The 23,380-nt window shown below is 26.8% G+C and overlaps 1 protein-coding gene across 3 annotated transcripts in view; it reads left to right on the top strand.

Moving 5' to 3' along the window:
* LOC122503714 (meiotic recombination protein W68) overlaps window positions 1-20,296 on the top strand; it is a 176,184-nt gene extending 155,888 nt beyond the window's left edge. For 2 of the 3 annotated variants that reach the window (XM_043614373.1, XM_043614374.1), the window contains exons 5-7: window positions 18,676-19,052; window positions 19,248-19,608; window positions 19,759-20,293. In XM_043614373.1, coding sequence (XP_043470308.1) covers window positions 18,676-19,052; window positions 19,248-19,608; window positions 19,759-20,056 — 1,036 coding nt within the window. In that variant the 3' untranslated portion in view covers window positions 20,057-20,293. Of the gene's footprint in view, window positions 1-18,675; window positions 19,053-19,247; window positions 19,609-19,758 lie in introns of all 3 variants that reach the window. The other variant, XM_043614375.1, reaches the window with a different exon arrangement.
* The last annotated feature ends 3,084 nt before the right edge of the window (window positions 20,297-23,380 follow it).

The raw sequence follows: 23,380 nt of genomic DNA, 5'->3' as shown, positions 1-23,380 counted from the left end.
TTTTTATTGATACAGGTACATAGTATATAAATTTTAGTCCAAATTATTATCATATCATATCCTTGATGGGGGATCTTTTTTCTCTCTATATTTAGTGCATATTTGCATAATAAGGAAATAATGCGCAATAGTCACCAAAATTTTATATCATTTTACTAGAGATTTGCTTATTATTCTTATTTATATATTATGATTTGTTAAGAAGAAAAAAGAAATGAGATATTTCGACGCACGAGCCAACAACACCCTCTCTTCTAGTTCGTTAGTAGTTATTGTGAAAAAAAGATTCATAGCCTTTTTGAAAAACCGGAATTTATTTATTCGCAGATGTAAATGTCCTAGGTATATGAAATTCAATAGACGTGTGTATATACATGTATATATGGAGATTCAATATAATGCGAGGGTGCTTCTTTACTATTTCCCTCGGAAAATTTTTGAAAAATATCTACTTCCCTTCTGATCGAATTTCGTCTTTCTCTCGTTCATATTTCATGAAAATTATACATTTATTAAATGAAATTATTCATTAGGTATTAAGTGTGTATTTTATGTTAATACTGTTTAAATATGATTATACTATTTGAAAATATTAATAGTTTTTCTAATAATTAAAGAGCGTGAACATTTATTAATAGCAGAAGATGTATGACAACAATTATTTTTCTTCAGAATTGCGTATAAATATTTTCGCAACATTGCTGCTAATATTGTGCATAAATTTTATTTATTTACTAATAATCAGTTATTTTCTGCTACTTAGTTATATTATTATTATTATTATTATTATTATTATTTATTTATTTCTTTGACAATACAATACATTGTTTCTTGTCTGTTAAAGCCTCCTACTTAGTTATATTTTCTTCTAATAATATTTATATCCCACTAATAATTAGTCATTTTTTACTAATTGCCGAAGCAAAAGTCAAGATTTTACTAAAAATTAGTTATCTTCAACTAATTCAGATTTAGACAGTTAAATATGTAGATATATTTAGATAGAGACATACACAAAAAAGTACTGAATATTTAAATCAATTAAGACATATATATTTAATACGTCGTCAGTGAATTTAAAATGAAGGGGAGAAAGAAAAATTCGGGAAGTATATATATATGTATATATAAAGAAAAGAAAGCAAGAGTCTGGATTCACTTTTTAACTTTGCCTTCATTTCGATAATATAAACGGGACAAGTATAGGCCAATGGGCGAGATAAAAATCTACCACCTATATAAACGTTGAGCGTCGCAACATATTCTCACAGCAATAAACATATTAAATTCTTTGAGGACAATATCTATTGGCCGAAAATATGTTGCGGCATTGAACGATAAAGGGACATTATTTTTCCCGACTGTACTTCAACATTCATATCGAGTAGCGAATCTCAAGAGAGAGAAAGAGGGGGGGGAAGAGTAAGAGAGAAAGAGAGAGTCGACACCCTGCTGTGCATTTGTGAGCTCCTCATTGAATGGGGCTACTGTGTACTAAAAGACACTTCAGGGCCATTGTAGAACTCATATATGGGGCTACTAGCAAAACGGCGATTGTAACGAAATTTGCCAAGATTTACACCAGTCGGTGTGCTACAATCTTTTTTTTCTGGTTATTATGAAGGAACTTTGTCAATAGCTCGATTATCTGAATCATCAAAAAGAGAATTGAAAGCGATCTGATCTTGTCCACTCGAGTGGAAATATAATCACCAAATTATTTTTTTTTATTAGCAAAAAAACACTATACACTCTTCTATTTTTTACATATTAAATCCTCTATTTTTCATTATATTTAATAATTATCTTGTATGGGGCATTCCAGGCCAAATCGAAAATTATTTTGCTTTTGCATCTCAATTTTTCTTTTAACATTTTTTTTCTTTTAGTACTACTCTTTGAAATGAGCTTACCTTGATTTTTTTTAAATTTTTTCATAAAGCGGTTCAGGAGATACAGATTTTTGAAAAATGACGTTTTTTACGGAAAATTTTTTTTAAATGCTTGTAATTCGGTCAAAAATTGATCAAATTGGACGTTTTTATAATGAAAAGTTTTGTTTTCACACGTAGTTTTTAAGAAAAATATTTTTAAATAATTTACGATAAGATTTTAAAATTTTTAAAATAAAATTTAATTTTTAACAGTGTATGTATTGATACATTTTTTTCAAAATTTTTTGTAAGAAACTATAACAATTTTTAAGCCTTGTCCGATCGTGGGCAAACGATGGGATCTATTTATTTAAAAAAATTTAATTTTTATATACACAATGAAAACGGTAGGCCTACACGGAAAAAAAAAGTTCACGAATCTCTCGTGAACTAGTATATCACTTTTGGATGGGACACAAAATTTCAAAATTTTCATTCACTTTTGATTAGAAATGGCGAACGTCAACGAAAAACTGAAACACAGTTAATGAATTTTTGATGAACTGTTAAGGAAGAATAGTTCGTCAAAAGTAGAGGTACAAGTTCACGAAAAAATCGTGAACTCGCGAGTGTCAGTAGTATGCGCAGTTCGTAATGCGCATCAAATATGGCTGATCAAGCATTCATCATTCAGTCGGTGTCATCGGTGTTTACATTCGGGCAAATTCTTTGATGAAAGTTATTATTTAGAATCAGTGTTTTTATTACTTAGTGAATATTTTTGTTTGCTAATTTCCTTTGTGAAACAAATAATTCATAAAATGAATTAAAAGTTACGATAAGGGACTTTTTCTACTTTGCACGGTCCTGAGTTTTACAGCAGACAAAGCTAATCGTTTCGTTTGTCGAAGGACAGTGTATCTAGATTTAGCCGTGGCGGTTAGTTGTTAGAAATATTATGTTATAGGTATAGGTACTAGGTTCGAATCCCGTGAAGCGCATTACGAATTTTAATGGCGATAAAATTGTGTATTCTGTGTAGTTGGGTGCGTAATAGGCGTCAAGTTATCAAATAAAGTGAAATACTATAAAAAAGTAGTGTCTGGAAATTATTTTTTCTTGTTTTTAGCATTTTTTAAAAGTTCACGAATTTTTCGTTAACTTTGACGAAAAGTTCGGAAACCGTACTATGTTTCTAGTGAAGGAGTTGATGAAATTTTGACGAACTGTGTTTGTTGATTTTCAAGAATTTTGTGTCCCATCCAAAGGTGATATACTAGTTCACGAGAGATTCGTGAACTTTTTTTTTCCGTGTAACTTGTCATTTGACCAAATCACAATTTTACACAGAAAAAAGGTTAAGTTTGGAAAGACTCAGTCTAAAAACACATTTGCTGTGAAAAAATTGTGTGATTTTGTCAAATGGCAAGTTAGTCATTTAGCCACCACTGCGTACAAAAAATTAAAAATTTCAAAATAAATAGATCCCATCGTTTGCCAACGATCGGACAAGGCTTAAAAATTGTTAATTTAGTGCTAGTTTCTTACAAAAAATTTTGAAAAAAATTGATCGATACATACATTGTTAAAAATTAAATGTTATTTTAAAAATTTTAAAATCTTATTGTAAATTATTTAAAAAATTTTTTAAAATATTTGTCTTAAAAACTACGCGTGAAAACAAAACTTTTCATTATAAAAACGTCCAATTTGATCAATTTTTGACCGAGTTATAAGCATTTAAATAAAAAATTTACGTATAAAACGTCATTTTTCAAAAATCTGTATCTCCTGAACCGCTTTATGAAAAAATTTGAAAAAAATCAAGGTAGCTCATTTCAAAGAGTACTAAAAGAAAAAAAATGTTTAAAAAAAATTTGAGATGCAAAAGCAAAATAATTTCCGATTTGGCCTGGAATGCCCCATATATAGATATATGTTTTTTTCGAAAAAAGAATCAGCTACGATTTTCGGAAATAAAAATTTGACCACCGTGCCTTGGAATTTAGAAGTTCCATGGAATTTCCAGGGGTAAAATTTTATAGTATTTTTTGACTGGATAACAAAATAGAAATATTTTACTTAAAATTTAGTGAATATTTTTACTAACTTTAATTAGTGGCTCAATTCTCATTAACCCTCACAGGCTCGAGCCGGGTCCCTCGGACCCGGAGGAAAGTTTTTTTGATCTACTTCCGGTTAAGAAAATATTATTGGAAAATCAACTTCACATTAGGCTTGGGGACGTAAAAACACTTTTTATTTATTAAATACTCTTGTAAAATTACCTTGTAAGTCGAACATACGTAAGGACTCAAGCCGGGTCCGAGGGACCCGGGCTATGAAAAAAATTTTAAATTTCCATTTTTTATGCAATATTGGATTTATTTATGGTATTTTTATCAATAACTCCCATAATAAGTGATAACATATGCTTAATACATCAGTAAATTTAATAGAACAAAAAATACAAATTAGAAAAATCTTGCTTAATAAGTATGTAGTTCGATTTATTCAAAATGACTCATTAAACATATTAAACAAATTTTAGTTATAACTTGATTACTTTTTAATATTAAAAATTTTTTATGCAATTATATCATTAAAATTGTACTAAATATGGAAAAAAAGAAGCACTTTGCTATTAAATTTTATTTTTTATTGCATTGAAACATCCGGGGCGCGCATTTCAAAAATCGAACTCGAGCCTGTGAGGGTTAATTCAGATTTAGAGACCTAGTTAAAAAAAATTGTATACTATTTCACTAGAACAATTCAATATAATTTTTATATGAATTCTAGTACATATTAGGTAGAAATTTGCACAATTATTCTTTTATAAATATTATTTATATATTATTAATATTAATATATTATTAATTAAAATATGTTCAGACTTTTTGTAGAATTATTCAATATAATCATCCTAGTAAAATTCTACAGAACTTTTCCTATTGTGGAGTATTTATATCTTTTTAAATTAATACTACTTTTAGATTTTTATCTCTAAATTTAAATTGGTAATAATTGAACCACCAGTTTACATTAGTTAGAATATTAACTAATTTTTATTAAAATATTACTATTTTTTTAGTAGGTATAATTTTTTTTACTAAAGATTTAGTGAAAAATTACCAAAAATTGGTGAAGATCCTTACTGAAGTAAATTATTTAATCAATTTTTAATTATTAAATTTTTGAAAGATATCATTTTTTATTTTACAGTAAGAAGTTTTTCAATTTTTAATGGAAAAACTTTTGTTTTGAAAGGAAAAATTAAGAGAATATTAGAAGAGGATTTTTCCTCCAATTATGAGATTATTTTTTTTAGGGAGTACAAATAATAATTAAATATTTATTTAAAAAAATGTTATTGTTATTTCAAATGAGTTTACAATATTGAAGATATTCACAATTCATACAAATAAATAATGTATATTAGAAACATTTCCTCAAGTATCTTAGCATTTTTAAAATAAATTTTTTTAGGATCGGAGAAAAAGTCGAAATTCAAATTCTATATCTGTAAATTATAGGGAAAACCAAAATCAAATTTTTTTTTTTTTTTTTTTTTTTTTTTTTTTTTTTTTTTTTTTTTCTGACTGAAACGAAATAATTCTTTATTACACGGAAAAAATAAATTTAGCAGATTTTACAAAACTGTTACGGAGTAGCGGATACTGCGATTTTTACGAAACTGCGAGTTTTGTAAAATGTTTTATTTCAGGATAAACTTTACAAATATTCAGTATAAACTAAGAAATTTATGTATACTTTATATCCTGAAAGCAGTAGTATCCGCTACTTCGTATCAGTTTTGTAAACTCTGCTTAAATTATTTTTTCGGTGTATTTTTTTTTTTTATTTATTTCAAATAAAGAGAAAAAAGGGTTGATCTACTTTTCATTCAATCAAATTTCTTTTTAACCTGAATGAATAATTTGAAAATTCTCACGCATTTGTCGATGTAGGTATATATAATATATCTAAATTGTAACTAAAGTATAAAAGAAGACTGTTCTACAATATAGAATCATTAAATTCGAATATATTTCATTCTTAATTTTATTTTTAATATATCTAAGATCATAAATGCGATCAACTATTTGTACACACATAGTGCAAGTTTGTTATACGTGTTGTCACCCGTAAAACGCACTCTTTTTTGTCCCATCTAAACCTTACAATGGCTAAAAGTCTCGTTTACGAATCTCCTAAAGACCCTTATATGGGAGTAGAGACGATATAGATTGGTGACTTTTTGTAGCTTAGAACCATTGCAAAAAAGACGTCGTAAATCGTTTTATAGCCCAAGAACTCGAGCACAGTTGAACTGGTTCTAAAAAAAATGTACAAATTTAAAGCCTGAAATTTTCACGAACCCTTCGCTTTTAAGATTACTACTTTTGACAATCGCCTATTGTCATTGTGGTTTATGGGAAACGGTTCAATCCGCGCAGCTAAAAAGGGTCCATTAAGTGGCGAAAGGGAATTTTTTAAATGCACAGGTGAAAATATTTAAGAAATTCGTGACTTATATAAATAAGATACTAGTTCATTTAACCAAAGAATGAAAATCAATTTATTTAATTCAATTTTTAATTAGAAAAATTTTTAAATTAACTATAATAATTTGAATGTTCTTTCATTCATTCACTTTTCTGTCCCTCACACTCTGAAGTTGTCTTTTGTTTATACGTTTGTTTTTTGTTATCTTTAAATAGATTGTATATATATATTATTACTAGCAAATATGTTACGCGTGGAACGTGGTATTCAATTTATTGTTGTTATGCAAATTACAAAATTTTTTATTTTCAAATATAAATTTTTTAAATAATTTCATAGTAAAAATTGAAATAATTTACTTATTAAGTACAAAATTAATTCGAAACAATTCAACTATTTTTATAAATAGTAAAATTCTTCCCAAGAATTCAATTATTTTCAATTCACTTTTAATAAAATTCTTCTTCATAAAATTCAATTGCTTTCAAAATTTTCAATTAAAATTATTAAATAAACTTCATTAGTTTAAAAAAATTCAAAGAAATTCTTCACAAGAATTTAATTAGGATTTTTAGAAATTTTAATAAAATTCTTTGCGAGAATTTAGTTATTTTCCTAAATAATAAAATTCTTTGAAGAAATTCTATTATCATCAAATTTTTTGATAAAATTCTTTGCAACAATTCGATGATTAATTAATTATTAATTAATTAATTCGACATTAATTTTTTAAAATTGAAAATATTTGAAAAGAAAAATTATTAAAAAGTAAAGAAACAAAAAGCAAACAAATGTATATAACTTCAAACTGCGAACAGATTACCGGAACATGTACTTTATTATTAATTAATTAATTAATTAATGTTCTAATTATTTTTATTTTATAATCAATTCAAAATTGTAATGACAAATAAAAATTATCAGAATTTTTTTCACTTCTTTTCATTAAAAGACTAAAATTTTGTTAATGTTTTGTCAAATTGAAATTATGCAGATTTTTGTTATTATTACTTCTAAACGAAATTAGAAAATTGTTAAACAACTGTGATTAAGAAATAGAAAATTTATTTATTTTGCATTATTTTTGTTTATGAATCACAATTTTTTAACAAAATTATTATTTTGTTTTAGAAAAAGAAGAAAAATATTTGCACAATTCCTATTTTTAATCTTATTTTTGGAACAGGATTTTTCACAGGAATTAAGACATTCAAAAATTTCAAATTCAAACCTCTTTAAATTAAACAACTTATAAAAGTATTTATTTGGTTTATACACCCGTCTTATGCTTATCTAGCTATACAAGTGTGTTTACATTTTCTCTTACATAATATTTCTTATATACATTTTCCTAATACTAAGTTTTGCGCCTACAGAGCGACTTGAAAATTAGGAGTACTCGCATTCCGCCTGGACCACCCGTCAATGGGTTTTCTCGCCAGAGAAGAGGGAAACTGTAGAAAACCTCTCTGAGTACAACCGGTTTATCGACAGTCGAGTTCTAATTGTGTGTACCGGACAATAATCGACGGTGCACATCATTATACCTCGACGTCAAACCTCCCGCTCAGATTGTCTCACGTGCCGGAAAAATACCAAGCCAAATGGGCGCGAACCAAGGGTGCTTACCTTGGTCCTTAAACGACCGCCAAGCGAGGCATCTATCCGACTGAGCCAATCTGTCGGTCAACTTATAAAAGTATTTGTTATAAAACATGAAGATATCGATTGCTCCGAGTCGAAGACTCGGAGTGATCGATTTCTTCATGTTTTATAATAATTAAAGATGACTGAGAGATAAAATCATTATTTTATATTATAAGAATATTGTTACTGTAACTCCATCAAAATTATTTCCATCATTTTAATTCAATTATTATTTTCTAAAATTTAAAATAAAATTTTAAAATATGTAAATAGTAATTGAATTCCTTAAAAAAATTTTATTATTTATGAAACTAATTTAATTCCTGTGAAATTTTTATTATTTATGAAAATAATTAAATGTTTGCATACAATTTTATTAAAACTTTTTTTAAATAATTAAATTCTTTTTTGGAAATTTTATTAAAATAGTAGATATTGAAAATCATTGAACATAGAAAAATTTTTGAAAATAATTGAAATTAGGACAAGAATTTTTTGGACATTTATGAAAATAATTGAATTTTGGAGAGGAATTTTGTTATTTATAAAGATAACTGGGATTTTTACGAGAATTTTTTTTTAATTTTGAACATAGTTTAATTTTATAAAAAGAATTTTATTTTTTTTTAAATAATTGAATTTCTACAGTTATTTGTAATTTCTCGAAAACTTATTTTTTTTTAGTGTTTTCAACAAAAATTTAAATTAGAACATTTTTAAATTCTATTACTTTTAAAATTGCTATATTTTATTTAAAAAAGGTAGTAAGAAGTAGGGTCATTTCGGGTAAATGTAAACAAGGGGTAATTGTAAACAGTAGATGTTTCAGCTAAATATACAAATTAAAAAATAAGTACACTGTAAAAAAGGGAGTTAAATTTTAACTCCCCTGGGGGTCTATAAAAGTCGCATCCATTGGGGAGTTAATGCCAGGGGAGTTGAATAAAGAGAGTTAAAATTTCACACCCAAATGCTAACTCCCCAAGGAAAAAATAACTCGCGCGGGTGTTAAATGAAGGTAGTTAGAAATTAACTCTCTTTTAGAGTTGATTTTTAACTCGAAAAATTTCACTCCCAACTCCCGAGTCCGCTCCTTAAATTTTTTACAGTGTACGACGTCAATATTTTTACCTCAGCTCATCTACAAGATGTTCTAAGTATTGCCAATATTTTATTTTGACAATTGGCAATGCCATAGTGTAAGTTATTTTTTAATGCAAAAAAGATTGAAAATCAAAATTTTACTGTTTCAGTATTTTGTCTCGCATTTGCATAAAAATAAATTTAAAAATAAAAAAAAAAATTAATTCTTCCTTATTAATGTCCTAACAAAAATTGACTTTGATTTTTGATTTTCGTCAATTTAGTTAATAAATAACTAAGTGTTTACATTTACCCCGAGAATTCGAAAACTCGGGGTAAATGTAAACAGAACTTGAACTACATTTTAAAAGAAAATAATTGAATAAATTTGCTTCTATTTCATAATTTCATATTTGGCAATGTAAAATTACATAGAAAAGAAAATTAGGTCCTCTTTAAAAAAAAATTTGATAAAAAAAAAAATTTTTTTTTGAAAATTTGATTAATTTTTAAAAATATTTTTAGGTTCATCCGCCATTTTGAAAATTTAAAATTTGACTTCAAATTCGTATTCAGCGACCTCAAAAACCCCCTAGTAGCCAGATTCAAGCAAATTTGATCAATTTTTAAAAATATTATTTTTAGGTTCATCCGCCATATTGGATCCACCATTTTGAAATTTAAAAATTCGATTTTAGATTCTTATTGAGCAACCTTAAAAACTTCTTTTTAACAAGTTAAATGAAAATCTATTAAAATTTGTTCAAGTTATTCAAGTTTTTACATTACTAATTTTGTAATGGTTGATTGTTTATTTTATATGATACATTATCAGTCAACTGGTTGATTTACTATACATCTACAAAGAATTTTTTTTATCAGTTTTTCCATCCCTTAAAACAGTAGTATACTTGAAATAACTTGTTTCTTAAACCTCGCTTAACTACAGTGGTGTTTACATTTACCCCGAATTTTAGGAAAAATTTCAAAATCTCGGGGTAAATGTAAACAGCCAGTTTTAGGCGATTCAGGTGCATCAATATTTTTGTGTACCTCATAAAATTTTTCTAGGAAACTCTAGTAACAAGTTCATGCAAAAAAATCCGTCCGTTTTACCTTTTAACAAAAAAAACTAATGTTTTTGGTGAAAAATAGATATTCCGTTTACATTTACCCCAATTGACCCTAAGTGAGAATTTAATAAAATAAATTAATAAAATTAATAAAAAAATGATTGAGAATTGGTAAAAAATCTTACTATTGTGAATAAGTGGCTCAATTTCTACTTATACAAATTTTAGAGAAGAATATTATTGTCATTTTATTTCAAAAGAATAATAAGCTTATGGTCTTGGTTGGGAAAGTATTTATGGGTGATTCTCCAAAAAACCTCATTTTGCATGTAATCAAGATTTTCTAAATAATTATAATCATTTGGGAAAATACCAAGTCATATTTCCCTATTTTATCACTTTTTCTAAATGTTCTGCAAGAAAAAGTTGTAAAATTTTATTGTTTAATACATTTTTAAAATATTTTACCACCTCAAAATCGATTTTCTAACCTGTCATCTAAGTGCTTTTCATTTTTTCAATAGGTAAAACAATTATTTAAAACATGAAAATTGGTACTTTATTAATTTTTTCTAAAAGTTATGATATTTAAGAATAATTTTCAAAAATATAAATAAAATATGTCGTGTAGTTTTTTTAAATATAGAAAATGAAATTTGTCATGTAGTACCGCGTCATTCCTCTCACTCGTTGAATATTATCCAATATTTTTGCTGTGGGTAGAGATATTGCTTAATTATTGTGATCAATATTTAAATTAACATCTCTAATATTAATTTCTTAAGTTACTTTTTAAAAAATGTCATTATTTTGCGTTAAAAAAATTAAAATTGAGACATAAGCAGAGATTCACAACCTAAAGCGTCATTCCTCTCACCCCTAATAAAAACAATATTAATATATATAAATTGATCGCAAATTTTTTTCACATAAAGTTATCCTTTATAAACATGATAGGGCATTCTAAGCTGGAGGAAAATTATTTGTCAATTAAATAAAATTAAAAAATGTTGAAATCGTCATTCCTCTCACCCGTCATTCCTCTCACTTTTTTAAATAAAAATTAAAAATTGATATGATTGTCGGTTGTTTACAAACTGCCAGTGAAAAATGAACCTAAAATGTATGAAAAATAATTTTTGACAATTGTTTAAAGAGATTTTTGATAACTGTAAGTATTTCAAAATCTATAAAATTTATAGATAATATTAATAAATTATAATTTTTAAATAATTTTTTGTAAATAGAAAAATATATATAATAAAAAACGCCGGCGCCAAATTTTAACCTCTTAATTTTTTTGTAAATTTTAATTTAAAATATATACTTTAAAAGCTAAAAGTTAGCATGATCATGCTATAGAGGTGGTAGATTTTTGAAAGCTCAATATAATTGACTGCATTAATCCATAAATAATAATTTTTTTTCTTTTCTGTTTGTAACTCACAAAAAGGAGTATTTCGGGAGAATCACCCTTATAGTAAAAAAAAGAAAGTATATTAAAAATGTTTATCTCTGTTGGTAACACTTTATTTTCAAAGATTTATGACTGTACGGCCATCTATTGCTAAAAGTGTTTACTCTGAAACGCACAGATTTCATTTGGATTAAAATATTATTGAAAAAAATGAAATTAAAATACAGTATAGGAAATAATTAAATTTATTAACTATAAACAGTAGTTTAAAAAAATTCCTCTAAAGTGAGGTAAAATGTCAGTAATTGTAAATCATTAACAAACTCTTAATAATTTGGTGTACAAATCATGTCGGCAAATGATCATCTGCTAGTAATCCTAGTAGATAATAAAGAATTCAACGATAGAAAGTTGATTTACCGACTGTTGATGATGATTCAAACTTTCTTTGATTACACAGGTCAACAAAAAAAGACTTACTTTTTTTTTATGAGATAGCGGAATGGTTTCCTATGTATTTTTGGACGCTGAACACGATCCCGACTTCCAAAATTGCCCATCACGTCAGGATTTTGAGAAAAGTGGGGGTAAAGACCCCAAAAACGCTTTTTTGAGGAATTTCAACATTTATTTTCTCTTTAACCTGACGTGCTAGAGACTTCCACAAGGTCTTAAATTAAAGCTTATAATGTGCACTAAAAGACCAATATCCATAAAATAAAAAAAAATAAAAATTTTTTTCAAAAAATGGGTTTGAAGACACCAAAAATTTGTGTTTTTGGATTGCTTTAATAGACTTTTTGCAATTGCTTGGATTCGCATGAAAATGGTTACTTGGGGCTTTTGGGGTCACTGATTACGAATCCGATATTAGTTTGCAAAAATTAAAAATGGCGGATTCGTAATCAGCGACCCAAAAAACCCTGAAATAACAATTTTCAAGCGAATCCAAGCAATTCTTAATTTTTACATCTGCCATCTTGGTTTCGCCGTTTTAAATTTTTGCAAACAAATATTGGATTCGTAATCAGCGACCCCAAAAACCCCAAGTACCCATTTTCAAGCGAATCCAAGCGATTGCAAGAAGTCTATTAAAGCAATCCAAAAACACAAAATTTTGGTGTCTTCAAACCCATTTTTAAAAAAAAATTTTAATTTTTTTTTATTTTATGGATATTGGTCTTGTAGTGCACATTACAAGCTTTAATTTAAGACCTTGTGGAAGTCTCTAGCACGTCAGGTTAAAGAGAAAATAAATGTTGAAAATCCTCAAAAAAGCGTTTTTGGGGTCTTTACCCCCACTTTTCTCAAAATCCTGACGTGATGGTCAAATTTGGAAGTCGGGATCGTGTTCAGCGTCCAAAAATACATAGGAAACCATTCCGCTATCTCATAAAAAAAAAGTAAGTCTTTTTTTGTTGACCTGTGTTATTAATAACTGAAAGATTTTTTATATATAAGTTCAGAATTTATTGCTGTTGATAAAATTTTTGTTGTTTTGTTTATCATCTTTTTTTCTTGCTTTCTATCATTGAGAAAACTGGTAGCGAAATTAAAGTCCATTTTCGTATTCTTCATCTCTTTTTCTTTATTAGGAAACCATTCAATTTATGATGATGATATTTCGACTGCAGTGTATTTATTCATAAATGGATTTATGTAACTCAAAAAAGGTGTCACTTGAGTTGTTTGATCATATGTCATAATTGTAATATCCAAAAACTTGGTTTTCCAAAAAAAAATACAGGGTACTGTTAAGATACACATGAGTTGATATGAAAGAATTCATTATTATACATCTTGGTAAAGATGTATAATAATAAACCTGTCCATTTATTTATTACAATTAATTTTTGACGAATTACGTTCATATATCTTCTATTTTTTGCTTGAAAAACAAACAAAGTCGTTATCCTGAAATTAACTTTTCTGTCGATGTAACTTTTAACGTATGGAAGAATTCTATGCAAAAGAGAAAAATAGATTTTTTTACTTATTGAAGAATTGTAATTTTCATATTAAAATAGTGATTTTTGACATTAAAATTTTATTTAAATGAAAAAAATGTATCTAGAAATTTCTAAGATGCTAATTATAGCTAATTGTATTGAATTAAAATAAATGTCAAAAACCACAATAGGTTTCTTTAAAATAAACTGTGCCCCAATAACCAATATTCAATTTCATTATAGTTGAGACTCAATGATGGAAAATGTTGATTAACTTTTTTTATTAGAGAATTCATCATTGGATCATTCTTGTTGTCGAATTTGTCTACAAGAATAAACACAACTCGATATAGTTTCGATTCGTTTTTCAGATAATTTACAAGCCCATCAAAGTAATTAGTTTCTATTGGCTTTTCCAGACATATTGTTGAATGTTTTGCAAGAATTTCTATCCACAAAATGCAACTAACAATATATATTTCAATAAACTTCATCGTTGACAACCACCTTGTTAGGCTGACAAAAATACTGTGACAATATTGAAACATGTATATGTATTAATAATATTTGATTGCTTATATCCTTATTGTATTTGGACACATTTTTAATATTATGTGAAGAACGTAAAGTATACTAACACATTGTATATATTGTGAGTTACTTAACTTAATAACCAAGTTATTTCTGTTATTATTGTTAAAGTTGTTGCTATAGTGATGAAATTTTATTTTCGTCAAATACATCTACTTAGCAATTGCTATTATCGAAAATTAGTAATTTTTATTTTATTAAATTTTTTCATGCTTTTAATATATTTTTCACGCTACCAAAATTACCCATCAATATAAATTTTATAAGAATTTTATGTCAACTACTGTTGTCAAAACTCACGTTATATGATAGCATTAAATGTATTTTTATGGAACTAGAGAAAAGTATTTTTCATCTACATTCACTTAGAAAATAGAAAATGGTCATGAAATTACACTTATTGGTTTCGTAATAAAAAACATTTTTATCAGTTTCTAATCACATTTTATTTATAAAATATTCTAATATATTATATTCTAGACCTAACATATGTCAGTACATATACAAATTATAACTTAATATTAGTCGCAACATTCACAAATTTTCTTGTGAGCGCAGTTTCAAATTATTGTTTACAAGTAATATACTATTTGATTAAACAAGTTTTTTTGTAGACCTCCGCGGTGAGCAGCAGAAGTGCCTTGTATCGGCTTTTTGAATCAAACAAAAAGTTTTTTCATAAACTACATAAGATTATCTAGTGAAGTACACATGATTATAATTTTAGAAGTTTTTTGTAGAATTACAATTACGCATTTAAAGTTATAATCTTCTATTTTTACACTTCGGAATCGATCCAGAAAAATTAAATTTAAGGAACACTTTCAAGATGTTTTCATACAAGGACGTTATTGATTATTAATCTAGGAATGTTATAGTAGTTTTGTCAAAAAACTTTTAAGATCGCTTATCATGCCAGAAGGTTTAATGTAGGGGAGAGTGGGGCAAAGGCGCTAGGTTTACATTTATCGATGTATATTTTTTAAATTAAGCAATTAATTAATGCTGTCTTTGTTTTTCATTATTCTAAAACTAATCAACAAGAAAATTTAATAGTTGTTATTTAGTATATTATAAATACAGTATTTAATGAAATTTAAAAACAATGCAAAAAATGCCTTTGCCCCACACGCTGGGGCAGCGACGTTTTTGCTTATATTTCTAAAAGAAAGCATTTATAAGCCTTAAAAAAATTAACAACTGATATTTATTAGTATAATATTTACGAAACATAAGGTTAACAACATATTATTAAAAGAATTAAACTATTTAAATAAAAAATAAAAACTTTTAGTGATTTTAACCTTATATTGTGAATTAATACATAGAAAATTCGAATATTCAATTGTTTTTAACCAAATTATGTTCAATATTGCCTTTGCCCCACATAACAAACTTTTTTTTACTTTAATTTTAAAATTTAGATTCAAAATTAAACTAAAACACCACGCCAGTTGTGTAGAGAAATATTTAATTTATTTACATGTTACGTTTTTAAAAATTAAATACTTAAACTTATGTTTTAAAAAATAAAGGTTTGTTCAGTAAAATTATCATTTTATTTTTGCAAAACAATTTTTTTGTTATATTTCTTAAAATATTTGATATTTTTAGGTTTTTCTTTTTTTAATCAATTGGTCTGATTGCATTGCAACTTAATTTTTAATACCAATTGGAATAGACAGAAAATAAAGGAGATATTTAAAAAAACGTCTTTGCCCCGCATAGCGCCTTTGCCCCACTCTCCCCTATAAGGCTGGAGTCCCATGGTAGCGTTTTGCGTTGCGTTTTGTAACTAGGCCATGAGTGCAAAAAGAGCAAACATATATCTCTATCTCTCTCACACTCATTGCCTAGTTACAAAACGCAACGCAATAAACGCTATCATGGGACTCCAGCCTAAGAATGTATTAATAAAAATGTGTCAAAAATCACCATATGTTTCTTTAAAATAAACGTTACCCTGAAACAAATCTTTCATTTCATGATACTTGAGTTTTAAAGATGAAAAATATTGATTGACTTCTCTTATTAGAGAATTCTTCATTGAGTCCGTGTTATCGTTTTTATTTTCAAGAATAAACACAATCAGATACAGTTTAGATTCGTTTTTCAAATAATTTACCAGCCCTTTAAAGTAATCTGTTGTTGCAGGTTTTTCTAGACTGATTTTTGAACTTTTTGGAAGAATTTCCTTCCATAAAATACAAAATATATTCCAATAAACTTCATCATTGACAACCACCTTGTTAGGCTGAAGAAAACATTATAATAATATTAAAACTTGTTATATTGTTATAAATCTATTTGTGGACGTCCACATGAAAAGGGCCCATTTTAGCACTATTGGAGTTGTCTATATGGGCATATTCCTGGAAAAATTTGGAAAATTTTGATAGTGGTCTTAGAACTTTTTTGGTTAAAAATTCGCTGAGTTACGGAATTTCAAAGTTTAGAACGCCAAAAACCTCATTTCGAGAAAAACGGAATTAAAGTTTGCGATACCAACTAATTGTTGTATCTCTGGTTCTTCTTGGAAGTTATTCAGATAAGAATTGTTTCCAGTTCAGGGCACCTTGAAGATAAAAAACCAACAGGTTTTAAATTTTTAGAAACACCCCCTCTCCTTAATTTCGAAAATACGAAAAACCGACAATTTGGGCCCTTTTCTAAAAAGGACAGTTTTTCTATTAAAAAACCATTTTTTTACAAGATTAATGATTAGGTACAATTTCATTGTGTAATTTGAAGAAAAAGAATAGATATTAAACTTATTTAAAATTTTTTGACAGTCTCTATTATGAAAAAATTGACGCAATATCCAAATTTTCATTTCGCCAATTACGAAAAAAAAGACTCTAACATCAATATCTCTGGTTCTTCTGGGAAGTTATTCAGATAAGAATTGTTTACAGTCCAGGGTATTTTAAAGATGAAAAATCAAGAGGTTTTAAATTTTTCCACACCTCCATTTTCAAAATACGGATTACCCAGTAAACGAAAACTAATTGAAATGAATTAAAAAGAATTCACAAAGAGCTTTCGTGAATCCCGCTTTGTGACAAATACGAATTGGAGCCATGATGCAATTTTCCTGAATTCGTGAAACTGTATTGAACTTCCGAACCTTCTATCCGTACCAATTCACTGGACAAGTTTTGAGCCTTTAATTTTTTTCAATTCGTTAGCACGAATTCAATGCATTCCTTGGCCATTTCTTTCGAATGCGAATTCGTTTGGACAAATTGGTACATATTGAATTAAATTCAATTGAATATACAAAGAGCTTGAGTGAATCCCGCTTTGTGACAAATACGAATTGGAGCCTACCAAAAATGTTAATTCGTTTCAATTCATTTGAATTAGTTTTTTTTTACTGGGTACTTTTGCAAATGACCGACAAAATGGGCCCTTTTCATTTTTCTAAAGAACCAATGAAATCAAACAGTTAAATTATCGATAAATTAATAAAAACCGCTTGATTCGACTTGTCAAAACATGTAGATTGATAATAAAAAATAAAAAAAAATTAAGATTTTGCTCCAAAATTACTAAATTGCGATTATCTCGAAAACTAGAACCGACAATATGGGCCCTTTTCATGTGGACGTCCACATTTTATTAGGAAATAATGAGTATCCCAGTAAACGAAAACAAATTGAAATGAATTAAAAAGAATTCACAAAGAGCTTTCGTGAATCCCGCTTTGTGACAAATACGAATTGGAGCCATGATGCAATTTTCCCGAATTCGTGAAACTGTATTGAACTTCCGAACCTTCTATCCGTACCAATTCACTGGACAAGTTTTGAGCCTTTAATTTTTTTCAATTCGTTAGCACGAATTCAATGCATTCCTTGGCCATTTCTTTCGAATGCGAATTCGTTTGGACAAATTGGTACATATTGAATTAAATTCAATTGAATATACAAAGAGCTTAAGTGAATCCCGCTTTGTGACAAATACGAATTGGAGCCTACCAAAAATGTTAATTCGTTTCAATTCATTTGAATTAGTTTTTTTTTACTGGGATATTATCTAAAGAACGTAACATATACCCTAATATATTGAGTTACTCAACTTACATTAGTAATGAATTTATTTCGGTTACTGTTGATAGAATTGTTGCTATAGAGATGAAATTTGTAATTTTATATATATTATATATGAAACATTAAAAATTTTAATTTTGTCGGAATTCTTTAGGCTTTTATAGCTTATGAAAAAATTGTTCAACTAAAAATTGATCTTCTTTATCATCCTAGCTGTGCAATTCAATTTTTAAGAACATTAATTTTTTCTTTTTAATAATAAGATCAGATTTACTTTTTTATCGTATAGACTTATGCTGAACATTAACTTTTAAAGTACCAACCTAGATTTAGATCATATTTCCTTTTTTGTATTCTGACCTGTGTAATTATTATACTTTAGAAGTACTATTTTCACGAAAGATCTTGTCCCATCAATAAATTAATAAACAAAAAATATAAGAACTAACATTTAGTAAATAATAATAATAATTCTTTTAGGGCCATTGAGATAGAAGACATCTGCTTTCAATTGATGGAACAAATAATAAACGGAAGTGCTGTTCTAAAAATTAATACAGACGATAGTTGGAATAGTATTGATGATAGTGATGAACTATTGATTGACAGTAATGACAGTAAAAAATCTCTGACGTCAATAAATTTCAAACGTAAAACAAGTAGAATTAATTTTGCCTTAATCATAACTACCTTACAACGAGCACATAAAATGCTTCTTTCTGGTTCAAACGAAAAAATTAATATACGATCATTTTATTACGAACTCAAACCCTATTTTGATGACCTCCGAGTGGAAAAGGTTAATAATGCTATTGAGAATACTCGGAAATTATTAAACTGCAACCGATGGGATATTGGTAATTTTTAACTTATTTATTAACTCTATTTTTTAATAAAATAAAAAGTTTAATAAACTTTTTAATAGAAAAAATCTTTTTTCTTTAGGATTTATTCGGGTAATTGTAATTCTATTTTCAATTACCCCAGTTGATCCTAAATTTAATTTTCAATAGCGACAAAAAATAAAAATATTTTTAAAATCATTTTTTTAGGTTTTACCGCAACAAGTAAAGGTTTAATTGCCGGCGATATTACTCTAAAATTTTTTGATAAATTAATTGTTTATAAATCGTCGCAAGGTGATTTGATTCCACAAGAGGTGAATGAATTAAGTTCAATTGAAACTAGTGCAAAATATATTGTGGTCGTTGAGAAGGATACAATTTTTCAAAAATTACTTGGAAACAAAGAGAGACTTCTTGAACGTGAGAAATGTATAATGATCACCGGAAAAGGAGAACCGGATCTTCCTACGAGAATTCTAGTGAAACATTTATCGGAAATTGAAAAGATTCCAACGTTTATTTTAGTCGATAATAATCCTCATGGTTTTGAAATAATGTGTACCTATCGGTTGGTACATTAATTTCTATTTATTCGTTAAAAAAAATTGAAAAACACTTGCTTTTTTAATTTTTAAATAATTTTCCAATATTTACACTAAAGAGTATTTTATATTAAAACTAAAAGAAAAATAGTTTATTCATTTGTTTTCACATTTAGATTTGGATCAAAAAATCATAAGCAATGGGCTGCTCCATCTGCAAAATGGTTAGGAATTCATCCATCAGAAATGCCACGACTTCGAATAAAAATGACGAATTTGACAGAAAATGATAAGAGTAAGCTGAGTAGTCTCCTGATTCGAAGTGATATACAATTATCTAGAGAACTTAGAAAGGAACTAAAGAAGATGAAGAAAATTGGAAAAGCCGATGTGGAGAGTGTCATGAAACTGGGTACAAATTATTTTTCAACTGCATATATACCGCTAAAAATAAAAATAAAAGAATTTTACTGAACTTTTACGAAAAAGAAACCCAGAAAAAGTGGAAAAATTGTAATTTTTTCTTTATAATTTGCAAGAATTAACATTTATTGTTGTCAGTTTAAAAATGATCGATTTTAGATTTCTCCTGCTAATTAAAAATGATAAAATTTTTTTCAATTTTCCGTTAATTTTTTCCTCGACGTATTCTGGTTCTTTTTGTTCTTTTATTTGTTGTATCAACGCACATGTCATTCACTAATTCCAATAAAAAATTTGTACTTTGTGTATCATTTGATGATCTGAAATAATAATTGATAAAGAAAATGAATGAATTTGGATTATTTTTTGAAAGCTGATTTAAAATAGTGAACGCACGAAATATTGTCAATTCGTTCAGATGTGGTTTCCTCAGTAATTGGTGGATGTAATTTATTTTCGTTCGGATTTTTAACGGAATCATTACTTTCGTCTAGTGTTATTAATTGGGGAATTTTTCTGTAAAATCCTAAATAAATTACACTGTCTAAACTGGTACTCGACTTTGACGTCAGTGATGTCTGAGCTTTTTTTAATGAATTGTGCTTTTTTAGTGGTTCCAGTGATTTGTACCTTCGAATTGATTTCCTGCTGAAATAAATATTTTTATAACTAATTGTTTTTCTTTTTTTGTTATTTAAAACTTTTGAAACATTTTTTTCAAATAATTCTTTAATAATGTTTATGAAAATGAAAGTAGTTTTTAATAATATTTGTCAGAATAAAAAATATTTTTAATTATATTTGTGAAAATAAAAATAATCGTTTATAATATTTGCAAAAAAAAGTAAACTTTAATAATATTTTTGAAAATAAAAAAACTAATTCTAATTAAATAACAATTATTTACTTATACTAATGAATAAAAAAATTGTTAAAGAAATATTAAAATATGTTGCATTTGTCTAATTTTTTTTATTTGTTAAAGTTAAATAAAATTTATTATCATTTGGTGGGGGAAAATGTATAGATAAGAATAAATTGTTTATAAATACAGTAAAATTAATTTATTTCAGTTTTTGCACAAATTTTATAAATAGAAAGTTTGAAAACTACCTTGAGAATATTTTTATTTTTCGCGTTCTGTGCTTTACTGCTTTTTCATCAATAAAATGTTTATTTCTGTTTCTTAAATTTCTGCTGAAATTTTCAACCTTTTTTTCAATATTTCCAGAATCTACTTCCATTTTTTCGAACTAGTTTACTTGACTCAGAAACAAAAGGATGAAATTTTTTATGAATTTTTAGTTTATATTTTTATTCTGCAAAATAGAAGTAGTATATGTTGACAAGATTTATACAAAAAGCAGGTTAAATTTATTTACAATTTTCTTTCGTTACATGTCATAAGTACTTTTAACCAATTTTTATGTTTCACCTATCATTTGTTTTTTAATTAAGAAATATAAATGATTTTTTCTCTAACTTTTTCATTTAAAAATGTGTGAATTATTTTAAATATACCTAATTATTTTGATTAATGAAAATGCGAAAGTTAAATAAAAAATGAAATTTTTTGTTATCAAGGAGTTGATAAAATTGACAAAGATAAGTATTTCTTTCTAAATTTTCCCACGTTGATTTTTAATTATTTTTTCGTCTCTAAAATTTTTTACTTAAAATATGAATGATTTTATTTTGAGCTCTATACAAGGTATAAACCCTATTACTACGCCTAAAATTTCTTGTTAATAATTCAAATAGAAAGCTGATTATTGAAATAGAGAATCCTATGCCTAATACATAAAATATTATAAAAAACAATTTTTCCTTTTTAATCTGTTCTGGTGACGAATTTTTCTCAGGCAGTACGTTATTTATAGAATAAACTTCTTCAAATAACCCAAATTCTATAGCTCTTTGAATTATTTTACTCGAGAAATCTGTAAAAGGTGGATTTTCAAGTGTTGTCCAGAAGACAAAATGATAGGCAACAATTTCTGGCAATATTTTAACATCTAACTTGTCTTCGTTTGACAATGAATATGCATTAATATGACTTTCAGCATTAGGAAGAATGCAACTTATATTTTTATACTTTGCTAAGTATTCTAAACAGTTTTTTCCCCACAACGGTTTATAATAGTCCATATATTCACTTTTATCCAACAGTTTTTTCATATAAGAAGGAAAATTCGTTTCTTTTATTTGATGTAAAGTTGCAACATTCATTTGCGGTATCAAAGACGAATGAGCCAATTCTTCCAAAGTTGAAATTTCGGGTTCCGACTGTAGACCGATATCCAAAATTACAGAATAAATATAACCTGTGTAAACAGTACATGTCATTAATAACGATCCAAAAACTATTCTTTCTAACCAATTATTTGGTTCATTATTTGCAGGCATTCCAATGAATATTTGACTGATGTTTAAAGTTTGCCATGTTTCCCTGTTAAATTTCATGAAAAATGCTGTTAGTAAAATAATGCCAATCATGACAATTGTTCCCAAAATCATGTATAAAAGTTCTGGTGAAAATACAAATTTTTTTGTAATCTTTGTTTTTCTTGGAATTATAGCTTTAATCGCATCAATTTTTTGAATTCGTAAAATTTGTGAATAATCATTATTTATGTTGGCAGTACGTAAATTAAAAATTAATTGTGGTCCATAATCATATGATTTTTTTAGTGCAAGTTCACATTTCATCACTTTAGCAAAAATTTGTGTAATTCTTTCTTCCATCCATCGGTTTTTCTGAAGATAATTTTCATCACATAGAGAAATGAAATGAAAGTCCATTTTTTGTCCTTTTAGATCGTCTATTTTATTCGGAAACCATTGAATTTTAGAAGTTATTTCCTGAGCAGTGAAGGTTTTAATAAATGGATTTATATGACTCAAAAAAGGTGTCAGTTGATGATTTTGATCGTACGTCATAATTGTAATGTCCAAAAACTTTATCTCCCAAAAATAATGCAAGATTCTATTAAGATACTGATGAGATGAATTAAAAGAATTCATGATTAAACATCTCGATTTATCTGATTGTACATGGTAATTTATAGTATTTAGTTTATCTATACTTAGTTTCATTGTAATATCATTGTTTGTTTGGAAAACAAATAAAGTTGTTTTTCTAAAACTCATTTCACCATCAAAATTTTTTTTATAGATTCTAAAAAGGAGAAAAGTAAAATTAAATATTATTGAAATTTTGTAAGAATATGTAAATAATTTTTTGCATTCTCAAAAATTTGATTTGCAGACTTTTTATCTTTGTTTTTTGAATACGAATTTTAATATATAATTTTATTTATTGTAATCAGAAATTTTTATCTCAAAATTAATTAGGCGATTTTTTAACTTATTTAC

This window comes from Leptopilina heterotoma, unplaced genomic scaffold (genome assembly GCF_015476425.1).
Source record: "Leptopilina heterotoma isolate Lh14 unplaced genomic scaffold, ASM1547642v1 Lhet_27, whole genome shotgun sequence".
In the NCBI taxonomy this organism is placed as follows: domain Eukaryota; kingdom Metazoa; phylum Arthropoda; class Insecta; order Hymenoptera; family Figitidae; genus Leptopilina; species Leptopilina heterotoma.
Note: the sequence above shows the minus strand (reverse complement) of the source record. Positions and strands in the feature narration are given on the sequence as shown.